Here is a 22,099-nt window from a genome sequence, read left to right as displayed (position 1 = left end):
ATTCAAGCTGCAAAGTCTAAACATGGAAGGTGAGGTGAATTTCCGTTCATTTAACGCCTTCTTTCTTTATTAGCCTCTGTACTCTGTGTATTCACATTCCTTGTTTTCTTTTTTAGGATTTTATTTATTTGTCAGAGAGAGAAGGAGAGCACTTGCCAGAGGAGAGGCAGAGGGAGAGGGAGAAGTAGTCTCCACACTGAGGAGAGCCCTGGGATCTCCAGAACCCTGGGATCATGACCTGAGCCAAAGACAGACGCTTAACTGACTGAGCCACTCAGGCATCCCATCCCATTCCTTATTTTCATTTAATCCTTTAATAACTCTTAGATATAGATATTGTAACAATTTTACGGATGATGAAATTGAGTTTGCTCAACACTGAATAACTTAAGATTGCTGAACTGCTCCGTGCCAGAGTCCAAACCCTAGCCTAAGTCCACATGCCTCCAAACCCCCTAAATTTTCCATGACGCTAAGCTGTATGGACCTCAGAGAACATTTTGTTTAAGGTTGCCGTTATCTGTGAGCATTACAGTCAGCAGAACAATAGCCCCGAATAGCCTCCTAATCCCAGGAGCTTGTGAACATTCCTTTACGTGGTACAGGGTCTTTGTGGATGTGCACCTGAAGGACCTCGAGGTGGGAAGTTCTCCGGGATTATACACATGGGCCCCATGTAATCATGAGGGCTCCTAGGAAATGGAAGGATTCAGAAGAGTCAGTGGAGATGTGACAACGGAAGAAGAGATTGAAGTGACATGATTGCTGGCTTTGAAGGCAGGGGTTATGAGCCAAGTGATGCCATAGCCCATAGAAGCTAGACTTCACGAGGAGACAGACTCTCCTGGAGCTTCCACAAGGAACAGAGCCTGTTGACACCTTGATTTTAGTCCAGCAAGGCCCATTCTGACTGTAAGCTAAAGGATTTGTGTTGTTTTAAGCCATTAACTCTGTGTTAATTTATCATAGCAACAATAGGAGACTAATATAAGAATCTTAACGGTAACTAGCTAAAGGAATTTTCCTTGATTTTTTTTTTGTTGTTGTTGTTTTGTTTTGTTTTGTTTTTGTGAATTTCCACATGTGGTTTTGCTCACCATCATTTCTGTCACCCTGACCTCCTAGGTGCTACATGCTCCTGTTGGGAAATAAGACCTGATTTTAGTTCTCAGATTTGAAGAGCAATTAAAATACATGTAGAAACCATTGTATAAGAAGGAATTGGGTTCCTTTATCTCAAAACAAAATGGCAGAAGAGTCAGATGGGTTTGATGTATTAGTGTAGAAAACTTAATTATTGTTATAGTTAATGCCTTACAAATAGTAAGAGATCACGGTGTCCTCTAATGGTGTGTGGCTGGTGAGTTCTGTAACTTTCAACAGTGGAAACCCCATGAGGTGTGATTTTTGTGAGAAAAAGGTACTTAACCCCCTAGCCTTTAAATAAGTGAAATATAGTAAGTGCTCTTAAGATAAACTTTACATTTTCTTGTGGGGAATAACATTCATGGTACTTTCTGAGGAAAATATCTGTGAAGTTGTGCATTTTGGTAAAAGAAGATTTCAAAAGCCAGGGTCTCACTGCGGTGTGGTATCAGGAAAACAAACCTGAGCTAGTGTTAGGTGATTCCTTGTTATAATCTTCTTGCTATTGTTAACTTGTCACATTATCTTAGTAAAATTACTTTGTTTTTGTGGTGGGTTTCTTTGTTTTTCAAAGGGTGTAATACTGTCTGCTCCAATATATTAAAAAGAATGTGCTACAAAAATGTAAATAGCAGTGATAAGAAGAGAATGAAAATAGATATTTTTTAAAAAAGATTTTATTCATTTATTTGACGGAGAGTGAGAGAAAGCACAAGCAGGGGGCTCAGCAGAGGGAGATAGAGAAGCAGGCTCCATCCCAGGACCTTGGCATCATGACCTGAGCTGAAGACAGACACTGAGCCAACTGAGACACCCAGGTGCCCCAAAATAGGTATTCCAGTGCCCAACAGTATTTTTGTTCTCGATAAGAAAGTTCCTGATATGTGCACATGCATACATGTCCATGTGCATCAGGCCTAACGTTGAGAGACCCAGAAAAGTCTTGATTCTGTGGAAGGATAAAATAATATTTAATAAACAGTATTTAGTAAGAAGTTATTCAGGGATACCTGGGTGGTTCTGTTGGTTAAGCATCTGACACTTGGTTTCGGCTCAGGTCATGATCTCATGGGTCCTGGGATTGAGCCCCTCGTTGGGCTCCATGCTCAGTGAGGAGTCTGTTTGACCTTCTCCCTCTGCTCCCCTCATTCATGCTCTCTCTCTCTCTCTCTAAAATAAATAAATAAATAAATAAAATCTTTAAAAAAATGAAGTTATTCAATCTTTTGCTATACGTTCCACAAATACCTTCATTCAGAATTTATATTAATTTTTTCGTGTGCTCAGAGCTGAACTGTTTATCACCCACTGAGGCAAAGGAAGTTGCAAACTATGGGAATCAAGCCAACATTGCAACTTTCTATGAATTACTGAATTAGTCCCCTTTTGTCATGGACGATATTTGTCAAAATGGGTAGAGTTAGTTAACAAATTTGTCATGAAGTTTAAAAGTCTGAACGATTAACATCAGTGCAGTGGTTTCTCAGGTAGGGGTTTATGTTGTCCTGAGAGTGCAGATGAGCTCTGGGGACATGGGGGAGCATTTACGACCTGTGAATTTTTATGTCAATTTTTTTCTACTTTGGGGTTTGTTTTATTTATTTTTTTTTTTTATTTTTTTTTTTTTTAAAGATTTTATTTATTTATTTGACAGAGAGAGATCACAAGTAGGCAGAGAGGCAGGCAGAGAGAGAGAGAGAGAGAGAAGCAGGCTCCCTGCTGAGCAGAGAGCCCGATGCGGGACTCGATCCCAGGACCCTGAGATCATGACCCGAGCCGAAGGCAGCGGCTTAACCCACTGAGCCACCCAGGCACCCATGGGGTTTGTTTTATACTGTATATAAAGGATTGGTATGCGGTATATCTATGTAATTTATAAATACATAAATATTCGACTGTTTCTCCAAATGTGAAAACGAAGTTTGCACAATCAGTAAAACGTCTGGAGAGTGGTACCGTGGTGAAGCAGAACCCAGGGTGTAGTACTGAACGTTCTAGCTTCTTCTTGTACTAATTAACATTGTAGTGTAGAGAAATGTGTTTTGGGTTATAGCTTTTTTAACATTGCCAGAAACCAAAAACCAAAGTTACAAAGGAGGTGATTGACCATGGCAATTAAATTAAAACTTTACTGCACAGTGGAGGAAAGAAAGCTTCGTTCTGTAAACGACAAACTCAGTTCCATTTGTAAGCATCATCAGGGCAGAAGTTTTTGTCTTTCTTATTCACTCCTAAATCAGCAACATACCTAACAGGCATAGGGTAGTAGGCATTCAATGAATAGTTTATGAGTGAACACAGGAATTGCCTGGTAATTGTGTACCAAGAAGCAACATGGCATCTTGCTTATAGTTGCAGAAAGGCCATAGTCACGCATCATAAAAGAGCCCAAGGTAGAGCTGTTACATGAACATGTCACTCATTTTTCTCTGCACGGTTTGGATGACGGCCAGTGGTGATTGCATCTCTCAGTCCATGGTGCTCTCTGTGACTTTCTGCATGGCTATTTCTGGATCTCTTTATGTTTCTGTCTTCCTGGTTTCCTTTGTGCCATCATTCCTTCTTTTCTTCACTTTTTATCTTTTTTTCACTTAAAAGTTTCTCTCTAAACAATAAATATATACTTTGGCTTTATATTGAGTAGACTTTGAAGCACATGTCGATAATTTATAAGATGGGAAAATGGAACATTTTTCTTTTTCTCAGCCAAATCCAATAATATTAAATTAATCTTTAATAATGTGTGCTTTTAGATATTATTTTTGGATAACAAAAATGTCTTTTCATTTTTACTCTGTTGACTATCTTAACATAGATGAAACTGTATTCATAGCCAATTCTCATAAAAATAGATTCATTTTTTTCATCTTGGTACTTTTAATGCAGCGAATTTAAATATAATTCTTCATTGTGACTGGGGAGTAGTCAGTTACAATTTTAGTTGAGAAAAGGAAATATATCCTTTTTAGATCATTATGTTTAGATTATTATATACATATAATAAGTATAAAACATTAACCTATAATAAAGCATGAATTACTGATACAGTAAAGCAAAGACATGTGATTAATTATGTATAATGTTAAAATTATTCTGTTGAAATTTAATCTCTTTTTAAAAAGATTTTGTTTGATAGAGTGAGAACGAGAATGGGGGAGAGGAGCAGAAAGGAGAGGACAAAGCAGACGCCCCGCTGAGCAGGGAGCCCTACACGGGGTTTCGATCCCAGACCCTGGGATCCTGACCTGAGCCCAAGGCAGATGGTTGACAGAGCTACCCGAGGGGCACTGAAATTTAATCTCTTTTGAGATTCAAAAACCATTTAGTGTTTTCCTTGCCTTAGAGTGTGCAATACATTTTCAATTCTCATTTATGTTGTCATGGAAAAAAGTAATAAACATGCTTTCTGGTATTTGGATACTAGATAAATAGGAGTGTTGGCTTTTTTATGGGGACATCATATCATGTATGTTGTTGTAAGTGGTCTATCAAAAAAGATTTAAAATGGAATTAAAGGGCTATGAAAACATACAGCAAAATAAACTGTAGAGATTGATAGGTGTAATTGGCAAGAAGCAAGTAAAATGATAAGAGCTGTATGTGAGAGGATAAAACAACAAGGAAGTGAGTGGCAAATAATGCTTATTCACTGAAGTGCTCGTATGTCAGTGTACAGAATTACAAGGCAAGAAGAAATTAGAAATTTTCATTGAAGGGGCACGTGGGTGGCTCCGTTGGTTAAGTGTCTGACTCTTGGTTGTGGCTCAGGTCATGATCTCAGGGTTGTGAGATGGAGTCCAGCGTTGGGCTCCATGCTGGATGTGGAGCCTGCTTAAGATTCTCTCTCAACCTCTCCTTCTGCTCCTCCCTGCCCTCTCTCCCCCTCTCAAGAAAAAGAAAAAAGAAAGAAATTTTCATCTAGGATTAGAAATGACTTCATGGACACTCCAGAGGTTTGAAGGAAAAGAACTCATTGACTCATTTGACAAATTCTGATTGAGCGCCTACTGCAAGCCAGATAATATGTAATGGTTGTCCGAGACAGATACCTTCATTTTGTGCTTATGCTTATGAAAACTGAGGCCTAGGGAGGTAAGGTAACCTGGCCAAGGTCACAAAGCTACTACAGCCTTAAGGCTCAAACCCTTATTTATTGGACTCCAAAGCCCAGGTTCTCTACTTGCTCATCTTGCTTGCTCATCTGCCTCCTACTCCACTGAGTACTCAGTGTCAGAGCAAGTTAGAATGACTTCTGGTTCTTGAAGAGGATATGACTAGAACTGGGAGAACAAATTTAACATTTCACTTTACAGATGTTAATTTCAAGGAAAGAGAATCCTGTGTATGCCTTCTTGGGTTACTCCATGCAGTGTTTGGGATTTAGAGGATTAATAAGCAGAGTCAAGCTGATTGTGTCTCAAAGATCTTACTTGAGCTCAGAGACAGATGGCAAAGCTAATTCCAACCGGGGGTTTCTGATACCCAAGGTTCTCATCCAAGGCTTAGGCCACCAGATGGAATCCCCTCATTATTAGGTGAGGAACTGGTCTGTTTCCTTATAGGTAAAGGTTTGCTGGCAGCATTCCATTCTGGAGGGGGCCGCTGGTGGGACAGATAATGGCAAACATAAAACAGAAGGCTGGGGTTCATCCTAGGATCAGGTGGACAAGAGCATAGAGCATAGAGAAATGAATTGTGTCAGCAAAGGAGCCAGAGTTTTCTATTGTAGAAGTACTGATAGATGAACCGAATAATTCAGGAAGGCATAGAAAAAGGAATGTGGCAGAGATAGCCAGCTAATCTGCAATGATTTCTGCTTCCCTTCTGGAGTTGTTGCTTGGAAGTGTCTGCTCATCCAGGGACTTCCTTTCCCAGCATCCCTTGCATCTTGGTGGGGCCACATGACTAGTTCTTGCCAGGTGTGTGTGTGTGATTAGAAGGTGTAAGCTATTTGCAGGGTGAAGTGGTTATGAGCAGAAGTTGCTACTCCACAGTCTTTTTCCTCATCTGCAAGCCAAATAGAAACTCACGGAACAGAGCCTTGAGACGAAAGGAGCCTGGACACTAAATAATGTGGATGGTTGCTCAGCTAGGAATACACACACTGGACTGTGCCACGAGTGAGTGAAGCCATGAGAATTTGGGCTTTATCTGTTCTAAAACTAAGATTATAATGTCACATCCCCTTAATTCATATAGAATCATCAACAGACTCAAGGAATGTATGAAACTGTGACAGTGTGGAAAATGGCTATGAAGGCAATCAGGAAGAGATTTTACAGAAAACGAAATTAATGTTTAATGAAGAGAATTTTTCATTGCTGCATATATCCAAGGGAAAAAAAGGGGGGGGAGTATGAAAAATAACACAACATGAGATGGCAGAAATTAGACCAAATAATTTAGTAATAACAATATACATAAATTGTTCAAGGTCATCCAAAGGCACAAACTCAGATTCATTTAAAATATGAAACTAAATATATTTTGTTTACAAGAGAAACATTCCAGAAAAATATTTTAGTCAGACACTAATGAAGTATGTGTAATGATATTAGTATGACACAAAGTAGAATTCAAAATGAACAGAATTAGAAGGAACAGAAAGTGATATTCTGTGCTGATCAAAGTAACTATCAAGAAAGCAATAGTGATGGACCTATATCTACTTACTATAAAGCTTCAAAATATGAAAATAATAGGATCATAGAGAGAAGTCAATAAATCCTCAATTCTGGTTGGATATTTTTAATACTCTTCTCTCTGAAACTAGCAGATCATGTAGATTAAAAATAATAATAAAAATTAAGATAGAGGATCTGGACCACACACATTTTCAATGCACATGAAACAGTTATAAAAACTAAAGTTAAGTAGGTCATTCTGACCACATAGTGAGTAGGCCATGAGGAACTCATTGAAACCAGGAATCAATAACAAAGTTAATAGTCTTATCTCTCATACCCTTGAATTTTTTTTTTAAGATTTTATTTATTTATTTGACAGACAGAGAGCACAAGTAGAGAGGCAGGCACAGAGAGAGGAGGAAGCAGTCTCCCTGCTGAGCAGAGAGCCCAATGCGGGGCTTGATCCCAGGACCCTGGGATCATGACCTGAGCTGAAGGCAGAGGCTTTAACCCACTGAGCCACCCAGGTGCCCCGAATTTTTTTTTTTTAAAGCACTCTTCACAATTCATGATTTGAAGGGAAAATGAGTGTCAAAATAACAAAATATTTAAGTACCAGTTAACGGATTTTTCTTTATATGGATTTGGAGAAGGACAATTGCAGCCTTTTTGCAGTTTGGGTTCCCTGGGAAGAAGACTCTCAGAGAGTTTAGTGTGAAGATCACTTGGAATCAGCACCCACAGAGGGAGGTGAAGAAAGCAAGGTTTAGGAGGAGAAGTTGATTTTTGATGTTAAGCCCAACAATAGTCTCAGCTGACTCTACAGGGAATTCTGGAGCTAAAATGCCCTTCAGTGTGGATGGACGTGGCCAGGACTTCATATTCTTGCATCTGTCAGTCATCAGCTGTGGGCTACCCAGGGAAGGGTCTTGGGCAAGGCACTCCTCTCAGTGGCGGAGGCCATCCTCAGCTTCCCAGAAGCCAGGACCACAAATTCTTCTGTAAAGAGGGATCTGGGTGACACATCACAGTGTCCCCTCCAAGCTTTGGTGTATCCATTTAAAAATAGGAAAGACCCCGAATAATGAACTATGTTTACAACTCAAACATTGGAATTATAAAATAAATGCTAATAAAATAGCTGAAAGGAAATAAAGATAAAAGCAGGTATTCATGAAATAGAAAAAAATTAACATCAAGTATTTTTCAACTATTTTTGGAAAAATATGAATTATTTAGGAAAAATTTGTCCAAATGCATTCAAGAATTGTAAAAAAGGAAGAGGCCACATATAAGAAACAAAAGGTTTTTTTGATATAAAAAATGAAAAAGTTGATATTTAGAGGCTTAGAAAAATAAAAATGATTATTAGAGATACCATAGAAACTTTATACCAATACACTTCAATACCTTGGTGAATATGTTTCTAGAAAAATAGGAATTACCAAAATTAGACCAAAAGAGAAGGAAATATAAGAAATTAGGGTAGTCATCAAAAAGTAGCCACACACCTCCTCAGAAAGACAATGGGCCCAGTTTTTTACTTGTTAATGCTGCCAACTCTTTAGTTAACAGTTATTTCCCTTATTAAATAAACTTTTTTCTAAAGTCTAAAAGAAAATGGAAAGCCACCCCTCACTTATAAGGCTAGCATAATTCTATTGCCAAAACATAAGGGCAGCAAAAGAAGAGCCATATCTCACTTATGAGCATTGACAAAAAATTGTAAATAAAATATACCTAAATCCAATAATCAATTTTCAGTCCTCCTTTTTAAAAACTCATCATCAGCTTGATTATCCTGTTTCTTGAAACATGTTTTCACTGGGCTTTTGGGTTTTCCAGGTTTTCTTCTACTTACTGGCTGCTGTTTCTCTATATTCTTTTCTGGTTTTGCCTCATTTCCCCAACTTCTAAAAATTAGAGTAGCTAGGATTCAGTTTTTGCACTTCTTTTCTGTCTGTACCAGCTTTCAGGATAATCTCATACTGTTCCATAGCTTTACCGGGCTACACACACACACACACACACACACACACACACACGCAATATACATATCTATGTGATATATAAAATGATGTATTAGGACTCTCCATAGAACAGAACCAAGAGGACAATAGGATTTTATATATAGGGAGATAAGCTTATTATAAGGAATTGACTTATGCAACTCTAGAAGCTAAGAAGTCCTAAGATCTATGCAGTCAGGAAGCTGGAGATTCAGGGGGACCAATAGAGTAGTTTCAGTCTAAAACTTCAAGCTTGAGACCCAGGAAGAGCCAATGTTTGAGTGTGTGGCCAAAGGCAGGAAAAAGTCAACATTCTAGTTTGAGGGCAGCCAAGCAAAGAGAATCCTCTGTTGGTGAGCCTTCTGTTCTACCCTGGCCATTAACTGATCATACGAGGCCCACCCACATTAGGAAGAGAAATCCACTTTACTCAGCCCGTCCATTCAAATGTTAATCTCTCGCAGAGACAGCTTCACAGATACACACAGAATAATGTACGACCAAATAGCGGGGAACTGCATGATCTGCTTGAACTGGCAAAATTAATCATCACAGATGATGGCTCCCAGATTTCTATCTCCAGATTGGACCTATTCCTAAAATCAGAATTGGTATATCCAACCACCTATTCATCATCTCTACCTAGATGTTTAAGAGGTATCACAGGGGAGCCTGGGTGGCTCAGTCAGCCTCTGACTCTTGACTTGAGCTCAGGTCCTGATCACAGAGTCCTGAGAGCAAAGTCCGCCTAGGCTGTGTGCTCAGTGGGAGTCTGCCTAAGGATTTCTCTCCTGCTGCCCCTCCCGCCATGGTCTCTCACCCTCTCTCTCAAATAAATAAAAAATTTTAAAAATATCATTTAAAAAAATATTTCATTTATTTATTTGACAGAGAGCCGGAGAGAGAGAGAAATACACAGGGGGAGCAGCAGAGGGAGAGAGAGAAGCAGACTCCCTGCTGAGTAGGGAGCCCCATGTGGGACTCTAATCTAGGACCCTGGGTCATGACCTGAGATGAAGGCTGATGCTTAACCAACTGAGCCACCCAGGCACTTCTAAATAAATCCTTTTTAAAGAGGTATCCCAAACCTAATATGTCCAAATCAAACTCCTGTTTTCCTCCCACAAACCTGCTCCTTGCACAGTGTTCTCCATTTCAGTTAATGGCAACTGTTGATGCAGGCCCCAAACCACCCCACAATTCCTGACTCCTTTCTCTTGCATCCGAACTGCCAGCAAGTCCCACGGTGCTACTTTTAAAATTTATTTAGACTCCAACCACTTGTACTACTACCAGCTGGTGGAAGCCACTATCTTCTTATGCCTGGGGTTTTGCAAAATCCTCCGACTTTATCATTCTCCTTCAATCCTCGAACTTTTGGAATCTATTTCAATAATGCAGCCCCAGTGATCTTAATGAAGATACGAGTCAGATTATATCACTTTTGCTCGGCCCCCTCTGATGACTTCTACTTTCACTCAGAGTAAAAGCCAACCTCGTTTGTTTACCTGATTCTGCCTCTTCAGGCCTCCCTCATAGGACTTTTGCCCTTCCTCCCTCCACTCCAATCACAATGGCCTCCTTGTTATTCCACAGATATACCTGTCAAGCTCTCACCTCAGGGCCTTTGCACAGCCATTTCATCTCCCTACATTAATCTAGGTAACCCCATGACTTGCTCCTTTGCCCTTCTCAGGTTTTGCATAAATACTACTTTTTCAGAAAGTAAGACTTCAGTTTTTATGTATGATAACTTAATTTTTAATGAAGGCTATATTCATGGATTACTTATATTAGTAAAAAAAAAAAAACCAGTAAAGACAAAAAGCTACCATTTCATTTTTTATTAAACTTTGGGGAACTGTAAGCCACAGCCCTTTCCCCTCTGGGGTTTGGATCAGATTTATTCAGTAGTGACAAGAATGCCTGGGTCCACAGATAGAGCAGTAAACATAAAACTTGTCCGCAATACCCGTTTCAACTTACATAAGTAAAAATGATCTTCTTTGAAACTGTCATTTTGTTTGTCTTTATCCACACAGATCTCTCTGCATAATTGCTGGTGTGGGGGTGGAAAGCAGAGGATGCTTAGAGACATGGAACACTAAACTCTGGTTTCTTCCCATGCATGAGAATATGGCGTTGCTGATGCTGAGATCGAATTAAAAGCCAGGAGAGTGATGATTGTACCACCTCTCTAACATAGAACTAATTAGGTTCTTAGGAAATGTGCATTGCTGAAGAGGGGGTTTAAGCACTTAGTCCAAAAGACTTGTGACCCAACAGACACTTAACTCTTTTCTCAGATCCAGCTGGCCTAGTCTTACATAAAACATATCACCCAAAGCCACTAGGGAATTAGGAGCCAGGGAAAACTGGACACCTGGCTGCTCATGAGTTTTGAGTCCTTGGTTAATTAGTTGGGAACCTAATGTGGTAGTGTATGGTCTTGTCCCCTCAACTTGTAACTCCAAAAATACCAGAATCTGGTTCAGAAAGGGGGATATAACATGCTGCAATAGACTTTTCTCAAGGCGATGGTGGCTTTTAAAATAACCTACAAACAACTATAGTTCCAAGGAACTGTCAAAAATGACAAAAATCACCCACAGTTCAAATGTTCTCGATTTTTCACCTAAGTCAAAGCTGTTGTCCACAAGTAGATGTTGGCTTTCTGCAACTTGTACCTGATGAGCAGTCATTTAGTTAATATCCATCAAGAAGAGGCCTCGTGAAATGGCTTTTAAATCTAGCCAGAAAAAATAACACCATTAATGATGTCCTTGACATTCAGCAAAGCCAAATTAAGCACTCAATCTGACATTTTATAGACAGTCTATTACAGACTAACACTTGGTGGACATTCGATAAGCATTAACTGCCTGGCTGACAGGGAGCAGCTACACGTCTGGCTGGTACAGAAACTGCAGTAGTGGGAGAGGCAAGGAGGCCGATTTTAGATGTCCTGTGGGATAGGGCCTCCTGAGTACCAAAAGGTGTGAGGATTTTTTTTTTTTTTTTACTTCTTTTTAAAATAATTAAAATGGCTTCATAATTTCCTTTTAAAACCGAACACATTCCTTAAAAACAGAATTCCCTTTGTCAGTTCAAGGTGAAGTAGCAGTTGATGGTGGTAGTGGTCAAATGTTACTTCCTTTTTAAATTGAAAGCTGAGAGTCTCTGAAGAATCATTGTCACATTCCCTTTTAAAATTGTTTGCATCAGTGCCAGAGAAGTCATTAACATTTCAGATAGGATGACGGGTATTTTCATTATTGTGCTGATAGTGCAGTGTATTCATTATGGTGAAAGCACCGTGAACTCTGATCTGCGTTTTATTCCCTCATTTGAACTGATTCACTTCTCCTGAATATAAATATTATGAAGCTGGAAAAAATATTTGCAACTTGAAATAATAGCTAACTTTTAAAAAATCATTTATTTTATGCTGTCATTGTGCTAATCTCTTTATTTGCTTCAAGTGTGCGTTTGAAAGACTATTTCATTTTTTTCTGCCCTATCTTTTTTATCCTCTTAAAATTATAGCTTGCACACTGTTTTATTTAAAATCACAATTTCACTCATGCTTATTTAATCACAGTGATACAGTCAACCTTAGCTTCATCTGAAAGAACAAGAACGCATGTTTGAAGGATAATAAAGCTGATGAAAATTTCAGACCTTTAGAAATTGAATATTGAGTCAAGACAGATGGTTTCTAAAAGGGGGCAAGACAGCTGATCATGTGAATCAGATGAATTGATGTAAAGAATTATTGGGATCTATAGATATGCCCTGATTCTGTTCATCATTTTTATAAAAAACTGATTCAAAATGAAGTGTCCACACTGGGAGGATCCAGCTGCTTGTTGAATCAATTGCTTTTAATTAGCCCATCTGATGTTGACTGGATTTTGGGCCTGCATGCCTGGATTCCAGAAGGATTGAATTACCAGCATTCTTCTCATTTAGAGGCATGTGACTCCAAAGTGATAATTGAGATTTCCATATCAAATCATTCATATCACTTTAAAAATTATGTATATGCACATACAAGTTTTCATAGGACTAAAAGACGTTCTTCAGTTAGTTACTTTTTTTTTTTTTTAAAGATTTATTTATTTATTTGACAGAGAGAGCACTCGTAGGCAGAGAGGCAGGCAGAGGGAGAAGCGGGCTCTCCACTAATCAGGGAGCCTGATGCGGGGCTTGATCCCAGGACGCTGGGATCATGACCTGAGCTGAAGGCAGCCGCTTAACCAACTGAGACACCCAGGCACCCAGTTACTTTTGAGAAGTATTAGAACTCTTGAGGATTATTCCTAAGTTATTTTCTTTTCCTACTCTGTAAGATATGGAGACTTTGCGTGTCACCTGCACAACAGAGCATCCAATGTGTTTGCAGAAGTGGTGGACTTGAACATATATGACAACCCAGACACTTCATAGTACACTGGCCTGTTCTTTCTTGGATCAGGAAGGTTCCAATGATTGGTTGCTTAGCAACTAATGGAGTTAGAAGAAACTGTGTGTGAGCTGGGCCTCTGTCCTCATCTGTGTGTAGCCAAATAATGGGAGAGTAACTCTAGCATGGGTTGCCTGACTCACAACTGTCAAACCAATGGGGATGAATAAAATGAAAGGTGGGAGAGAGATTCTACAGCTGGGCTAGGTACCTGTATCTGTAGCTGTACACACCTTATTTAATGGTAGCACACTGAAGAAACAGATATAAAGAGGACATTACAAATAAAAGAAGAGCTCCTGAAATTTTGGATTAAATTCTGAATAGTGGTCATTAACTTACCCTGGGTTTTTAAAGAGAAGAATGGTAAGTGATAATTAAAGCAATTCCACATTATTATCAACATTCTTCCAAAATCTTTTCTGGAACCAAGAGGTAAGAGATTTTATGTGATGATGTCATGAATTCTAAGACAGAAATGGTGTGTTGTATGCTTGTACATATGGATACTTTTTGACGCAGGGCTGGTGCTTCTGCTCCATCTCCCTTCTTTAGACCCACAACAGACATAATAACAAGATCCTGACCACTCTCAGTTGAGTCTGGATTTGTCCTCACAGCCCTCAACCAGGCTCCAGGCAGCTAGAGATACCAGGTTAGTCATCAACAAGGTGCCAGTGCCTTGTCGTTCTTTATGGTATATGGAGACTCCTTAAAAGCTTCTGGTTTTTGAATTCCATAGGAACTGGTCTGGGGGGGGTTGTGTCAGTAGCAGCTCCATGATGGCCACATGAAATTCTTCTTCAGGCAAATACGTTAAGAAGGAGATGACTCAGGGGCGCCTGGGTGGCTCAGTGGGTTAAAGCCTCTGCCTTCAGCTCAGGTCATGATCTCAGGGTCCTGGGATCGAGCCCCGCATCGGGCTCTCTGCTCAGCGGGGAGCCTGCTTCCTCCTCTCTCTCTCTGCCTGCCTCTCTGTCTACTTGTGATCCCTCTCTCTGTCAAATTAAAAAAAAAAAAAAAGAAGGAGATGACTCAGATAAAGTCAGCCAGGGTCACTGGGGAAAGGAGAGTGTCATGACAGATTTACCTGAAGGCTGCTACCACCACTTCCATCCAAGAACATAGGACAGTTTTCTCTTCCGAGGCCTTGTTCTTGAAACCATGAGTCTTCTTTAACTTTTATTTCCCAAGTAATAATCTCTCCTCCCACCCAGCAAGGTGTAGTGACTGGTCCTCCCTTGCTTGGATTTGGGCTCAGGTCTTCTACCCAGATGCCAGGATTTCGCATTGGCCTGGAGTGCTAACATTTTATAAATCAGAGAATTTGGATTAGGTGCTCATTCCACGAGGAGACTTAAGAGCTGTGACCACATATCATAAAAGCTATCAAGCAACAGAGTGAATTTATTGAAATTCTACTAGGACAAAGGAGAGAAAATTGTCAGGAGCATGATTATGATTCAGTATTCTGGAGATATTACTAATACTTCCTATTCTCATGCAAAGTATTGGAAGTCTCATCTCTTTGAATATTCAGATACGCAAGGAGTGTCGCAAAGGGCAGAGGACTGACTATAGCTGTGCCTCTCAAATTGTGATGTGCACATGGGTCACCTGGAGCTTTTGTTAACATGCACCTTCCATCCAGTAGGTATGAGGTACGTCTGAAATGCTTCATCTCTAACGAGTTCCCCGATGATGCCAGTGCTGCTGGCCCAGGGACCACACCTGAGTAGTGAGGGACTGGTGATCTCTAAGGTACCTTCTAGTTTCAAGATTCCATTTACAGAAGAGAGGCTAGAATTTTAGCCATGATGCTTAAAACACGCCCAGTGTGGTTTTGATAAGCACCATGAGAGCCTCTTCTGAGTCTTACAGAACCTTCCGTGAATGCTTCTCAGAGGGACACAGAATCCTTCATTTGGCCTCCTCAGTTACTCCACCTCTTATTTTTTTCTTCAGGCTTTCAGACTCTTCTGATATAACTGTCCTCTGCAACTTTCCTTCTTCAGAGCCAACTTCCCCTGATTTGTTCAGACTCTGTATCGCATCGGCTCAGCCACTTCTTGACATGGGCCCCAAATTCTGTTTTAGGACAGCTGTCAGAGTGGAGGAGATTCACATTTGGTTTTGGATAGTGTGTCCTTAGTAGATCTTGAAAGGCAGGATTGTGTCATATGAGGACAGAACAAATGGTCTCTATGCGAAAAGATTCATTCAATAACGGCTTATCGAATTTATTCAATAAGGAAGAGTAAGCATCATCCCTAAATATCTGACAGAACAGACTTCTTTACATGGTGGGGAGTAAAGGTTTGAAATCCATACCAAAGAAATACAGCCATAGACAAAAAGGGAACAGAAGCACCACAGGAATGAGCAGAAGTCAAAGGATTCAAGAGCATGACCCAAGGCCAAAACCAGATGTGTGGACGCCATTTTCCATTTTCCAGAGTATGTAACAATTGACAAGGATAAATACCACTCATGGATAGTCTGAGTTCATGATGGGCAGCAGTTTCTTACCTTCACAAATTTACTATATCTTTAGCTAAATGAAAAACACCTTGATTTGTGTCCTTTTTCCATTCCATTCCCAAGAAGACCCAAGTAGTTGAAATACAGCCACGTCTAGGAGGAGGAGAATTCTAAAGAGAAATAGAATAAACCGTAATCATGCTGGTTTTGAAGGGCTCATTATCACTATGTAGTTAATTTAAGAAGCAACTGTGCCAAGAGCAAAGCTGTGAAATACAGCTAGATTCTTTGAATAAACAAGTTACATATTTGAAGATGTTGGGGAAAACCAATATGTTTCACAGTTTTTAGCGTGTAAGGTGAATTTTTCTTTATATGGTTAACGTGAGGGAAAACTGGTATTTTAAGAAATAATTAAATGTGGCTGCTTAATTATAGGTATAGTAATGTAATTTGGTGTTTTCATTCGTCCTGATATTTTATTCTCTGAGACTATTACTATACTGTTGGAGGAAGAATTAAAACAGCTACAAATATACTGGGGGAAGACCCCCGTAACCAAAGATTCCTACTCTTGTGGGCCATTAAGCTCTCCAGATCGATTGGATTACTTTTGTATTTGTGAGATAAAGAAGGTAAATAGTCCAGTTCAGCCGTGGTCAGGAACATTCTCCCCTTAATGCCAGGGAAATGGGCCATTGTGGTTAATTGAACAGTCTCATTAAGTGAGATTTACCACCCATTCTATATGGGAGGTATAACCAAAATATGATGAAGAGTAATCACCATTAACACTAAATTGAGCAAAATGTAATCTTTGTTGATTCAGAAGTTAGCTCAGATCTCTGTAATGACACATGGTCACTGTAAACATCACTAGTAAGTAACACTAGTTACTTGTCTTAATGAAGTTGGAGGGGATCAGGCTGGATATGTTGCCATCATTGCAAGTTGCTTTTTTCAATAACTTTCTTTTTTTTTTTTTTTTTTTTTTTAAAGATTTTATTTATTTATTTGACAGACAGAGATCACAAGTAGGCAGCGAGGCAGGCAGAGAGAGGAGGAAGCAGGCTCCCTGCTGAGCAGAGAGCCCGACGCGGGGCTCGATCCCAGGAACCTGAGACCACGACCTGAGCCGAAAGCAGAGGCTTTAACCCACTGAGCCACCCAGGCGCCCCTCAATAACTTTCTTAAACGTGTTTGTTTACTTTGGTTTAACTCTCTCATGAAAGATAAGGGTTGAGTGCACCGAACACAATGCAGTTATTTCATCCATAAAATCATCTGGATTCCTGATAAAATGGAATTCAGTGTACCTCTTGCCCATGTCCAGGGCAACTCCAAAGCTACGTGTAGTTTCTAGGTGAAAAGATCCTATTTTACCAGCTTCGAGTGCTTGAAAAGGTCTGTGTTCTCATCTTTGAAGACACAGTAGCATTTCCACTGGTCAGTTTTGGGGCATCATGTACCAACCTAAAATGGGTTGTAGTTCATCTTGTGACTACGTGACAACTAACATGACCCAAAGAAACTTGATTCATGTACTGTGGTTTTAAGACTCCATTTGCGTCATTTCTGTGTGAAATATAGGAGGCACGACACACTATAAATCGACAGTTCTCTCTGTGGTTGGCACTTCAAGTGGACTGTGTTCTCACAAACTGGGTTTTCAATTAGAAAGATTTGTGGTGGCGGCAGCACGTTATCAGCCAAGAGTGAGCTGTGACAACTGTAAATCTCAGCCTGGCCCAGGCTCTCCCAAAGACAAAAACAGCATGAACCGAGGATGAATCTGTGCAGTGCTTCCATATCTCTAAGCAGAACCTCATCCCGTGCTTTGGCAGAATGTTGTGGCTTGATAGAGGGCATGGCCATATGTTCTTACTTTTTTCTAAATGTCTACAAGTGAACTAATTTGTACTTAGCTTATGGTGGGTATTCCTTCTCTTTAACTGTAGCTACTTTAGCTACTTGTCTGAAACACCTTGCACCCGGAAAATTCTTTCCTATGTCAGATTAATTATTTTTGTTTACAACAATGTGCAGCAGCTGAACATCACCTACAGCTGCATCATCATCTGAATTTTTGAAGAGTGTGTTGGTTCATTCGTGCATTCATTCATTCCTTCATTCATTCATCTATATTTATTGCATGCATGCAAGCAAGTGTGAACGTCTAAGGGCTCCACAGTGAGTAAGGAAGACATGGTGCCTATAGTTCATGGAGCTTGCAGTTTACCTTTTCAGGACATTCAGTGGTAGAAGACGGCACCCATGGTCCCATTACCTCTTTTGCTGCCAAAGGACGCTTTGTCCTTCGCTGTGGGCTCTAGAAGCTCTCTTGACATTGTTTCACAGGCTCTTGACATCTCACAAGCTTCACGAATTGACAAATGACTGGGTTCTTCCTTACTTTGGTGGTATTCAGTGTGACTTCTTCTAATTGAGGTGCCTTGTAAGTTTATTAAACCCAAAATATAGACCTTGATTTAGTAGTTTCCTTTTTCTTCTCCTTAACTGGTTTTTTAACTTTTAAAAATTACCATGTTTTAAATTTATAACATTAAGTTTCTGAGACTATATGATACGATATCAGGTTGTGTGTTTATGGAAATGGCAGTGATGGTTTTATGGTGTGATCAGTCCTTTAACTAGGGGGTAGGAGTAAAGTCCTGTAGCCAGACATAGGGATTTTGAGAGGGACTGTCACTAGGAAAGTGTTTGAAAGGAACAGAATTTGGGCAGAGAGCAGAAGAGGAGCTGTTTCTTAGCTCTTGTTCCAACTGGGATCGAAGCAAGACATGGGAAAGTAGGGCATTCAGCTTGGATTAGGGACAACCTAATGACAACTCTATGAAGTTTGCATTGTCTCTCAGGAACTTTTTGCATTTCATTAACCTAGATAATCCTTCTGTAGTTTGAGTCATTTCTGTCAACACTGGAGTTGATGGAGAGCTGCAGGTCACCATTTCTGGTGCAATTGCAACTTGGAAGATCTGAAAAAAGAAATTAGTGTTGGAAATATTAAAAATTGAAACACCCATGTAATAAAAAACAGACATGGAGAAAAAAAACAACTGCAATTTCTTCCAACATTTTGTTTTGTTTAGAGGAGCTATATGAAGTCTAGAAGCAAATTCAGAATTACACAAATGGGGAGTCCTTTTTTTTTTTTTAATTTTTTTAATTTATTTGACAGTCAGAAATCACAAGTAGGTAGAAAGGCAGGCAGAGAGTGAGGGGGAGGCAGTCTCCCTGCTGACCAGAGAGCCCGATGCGGGCCTCGATCCCAGGACCCTGAGATCATGACCTGAAGGCAGAGGCTTTAACCCACTGAGCCACCCAGGCACCCCTGGGAAGTCCTTTTTTATTGTGACCTGTGCTTTTTAGTTCTGACAATTTATTGATTTATTGATTTAGTTTTTTAAGTAGGCTCCATGCCCAGTGTGGGGCCTGAGTTCAGGACTTTGAGGTCAAGGGTTGCATGTTCTTCCAACTGTAAGAGCCAGATGCCCCTGGTTTTGACTTTAGATCTTTCACAAATGCATAAGTAGAATCCATTTACATTAAAATCAATTTTCTGATAGCCCTTTTTATCTACAGCTGAACTTGATTTCAAAAAAAAAACAAAACCAAAAATCCCCAGAGAGTATATATCACTGCTTTTAACCAAAGAATACATAAAAGAAACTTAACTCTATTTCCTTGTTATTACAGTATATAAGTTTCACTAAGACCTTGCCATATGCAGGCACTATTACTGAATACTTCATATATATACACTGTCATCTAATCTTCAAACAAGTTCACGAAGTGGGTACAATTTTTGGCCCCATTTTCCAGATAAGAAAACTGAATCCGAGAGAAGTTACGTGTTTGTCAAACCTGGAATAGTTTAATTACAAGTTTGCCTTTAATCACTGTGGTTCACCAAACCAAGGGTTACCCAACTTCAAATCCAGTGTTCTTAACCAGTCATGTAGCACCTTAACTCTAGTGGCCCCAACAGCAAGCCAGAACAACTCACTAACTAACCAAGTTACCAAATACACCATATTGACCTTTCACCACTAACAGCTTCTAAAGGAGTATCAGATTTCATTTATTCATGATAAAGTAAATTCCTGAGAGTAAAATATTCTACGTGTTTGCTATTTAATATAGCAAATATTATTGTGTATGTTACACATTACATACTCCCCATGTCTTCAGGATTTTTTCAATGATTAAAAAATTTTTCAAATGACAAGGGAGCAATAATTGTGTATTTCTAACAATTAAAATTTTAACTACAAATTAAGCTAACAAAGAGGATTCTATTCATTATGAAAATTCAGAACTCTCTAATGGAGTGAGATAGAAATGAGAATCTGCAGAAGAAATAATGGACCATCAATTAATACCACCATTCAGGGGTGCCTGTGTGGCTCACTCAGTCAAGCATCTGACTCTCGGTTTTGGCTCAGGTCATGATCTCAGGGTCATGAGATCAAGCCCCATGTTGGGCTCTGTGCTGGGTGTGGGGCCTGCCTGGAATTCTCTCTCTCCCTCTCCTTCTGCCCTCCCTCCTCGAAAAACAAAACAAAACAAAACAAAACAAAAAACCACCATTCAATATATATTAAAGTGTGAATATATATTCAATATATATTAAATTGTGAAGATCAAAAATAAATTTATCAACATAAAAATTGCTAAGGGAAGACTATTAATACATTGGCAAAACCCAAAAAAATCACATTTCTAGAATTAAAGAAATTAGTGTGAAGTAAAATATTACCATATAGTTGAGTAAGGGTCTTTTTTTCCTCCACTTTTTATTTTATCTCTATGAAGTTAGCTAAACTGCAGAATTTGAAGGGACAGTTCCCTTAAGACTTTTATCACTTCTGACACCAATTGCAGGTTTGAAAGGGATTCCTAAAACTCTTCTCATATTCTATAATTCACTAGGAAGTCTCACAGAACTTGCTACAAGTTTTTATACTCATGGAAATTGGCTTATTACAGGGAAAGGATATGAATTGGAGTTAGACAAAGAAAGAGACATATTGGACAGAATCTAGAAGGGGACCACATACAGAGCTGCTGGCGGTCCTCCTCCTGTGGAGTCATAGTGTATCTCCTTCTGGCCACGCTAAGTAACAAAATGCACAGAGGACTGCCAACCAGGGACAGGCACCCAAACTTTTGGTATCCAGAGTTTTTACTGGGGCTCAGTTATACATTCCCCATGTGATTGACCTTTGACCTCCAGCCTTGCCTAGAGGTCAGGCTAGTACCTTTAGTCTCCAGTTCCCCTGGAGGTCACAACTGATATAGTGTGGCCCAAAATCCCATCATAGGTCACGTTGTTCCCAGATAAACAAGGACCTTCCTGTCTGGCAGGATAATTCCAAGGGCCTAGAGATCACCTTCCAGAATTCAAGGGAAAAGCCCAAAACTTCCTTTGGGTAAGGTTAATTCTTCCCTATATAGATGTATACATTCCTAAATAGTACATTTCATCATTGGTAACCCAAAATGGAATTTTCTCTTTATACCTGCTAAATCAAACTTGTTACATATGTACAAATTACTGTGGGTTGGTTGGTTTGTTTTTTGGACATGGGACAAACCAGTGCATTTTTTTTTAATTTGTCGTTTCATTTTTTTAATTTTTATGTTTTCATTTGGCATACTGATCATCCAGTAGAACTGATTTGGAGAATTGGTTTGGGACAAATTAATTTTCACTAAGAACTAGACAGAGGTTCTCAAACTCAAGTGAGGATCAGAGTCACTTGGATGGCCAATCATAATGCACATTGCTGGACCCCTGTGTGAGTTTCTAATTCAGTAGGTCTGGGCTGGGGCCCCCTGGAATCTGTTCTCTAATGTTCCCAGGTGATCCAGATATTGCTGGCCCGGGGTCCACATTTTGAGAGCCACTGAAATAGAATGTATGCTACATGGAAGATGAGAGGAATGAGGTGTGTCACTGAGATGAGGCAGAAAAAAAGGCACCGAAGTCTGTCATGGACCATCTGTCCTGGTCTATTTAGGACTTTGTCTCATTCTCTTGGTTTTTAAGTTCCATAACTCCCCATCTCTCGCATTTTCTCCCACCTCAGGCAATGTTCAGTCTCTGTATGGTGGAAAGTGGAGCTGACGAGGTGAATTTACATGGTGTGACCAGCCTTGGCTTGAAGCAGGCTCTGGAGTTTGCATACACAGGCCAGGTATGGTACCATGTGTCCTCTGAGAGGGTTAACATTTTAATTGCAGCTCACCAGTGGGGATTATCCTTGAGGTATGAGATTAGATATTTTTCTTGTTATTCATGTTGATGTTTAAAAAAAAGTTCACATTTCCTTGATTTTATAACAAAA

At 39.7% G+C, this 22,099-nt stretch overlaps 1 protein-coding gene across 7 annotated transcripts in view; it reads left to right on the top strand.

Annotated features, from left to right (window-relative positions):
• Nucleotides 1-22,099, top strand: part of KLHL32 (kelch like family member 32) — a gene marked incomplete at both ends in the record, with an annotated part of 191,901 nt that overhangs the window by 27,304 nt on the left and 142,498 nt on the right. For 5 of the 7 annotated variants that reach the window (XM_080806595.1, XM_080806600.1, XM_080806598.1 and 2 more), the window contains one exon: nucleotides 21,842-21,949. The exons of the other annotated variants lie outside the window; for them this stretch is intronic. In XM_080806595.1, coding sequence (XP_080662721.1) covers nucleotides 21,842-21,949 — 108 coding nt within the window. The remainder of the gene's footprint in view (nucleotides 1-21,841; nucleotides 21,950-22,099) is intronic. 7 annotated transcript variants of the gene reach the window in all.

This window comes from Martes martes (assembly GCF_963455335.1).
Source record: "Martes martes genome assembly, chromosome: 6".
NCBI classification, from domain to species: domain Eukaryota; kingdom Metazoa; phylum Chordata; class Mammalia; order Carnivora; family Mustelidae; genus Martes; species Martes martes.
The sequence above is the reverse complement of the archived record's forward strand: the minus strand, read 5'-3'. Positions and strand labels throughout refer to the sequence as shown.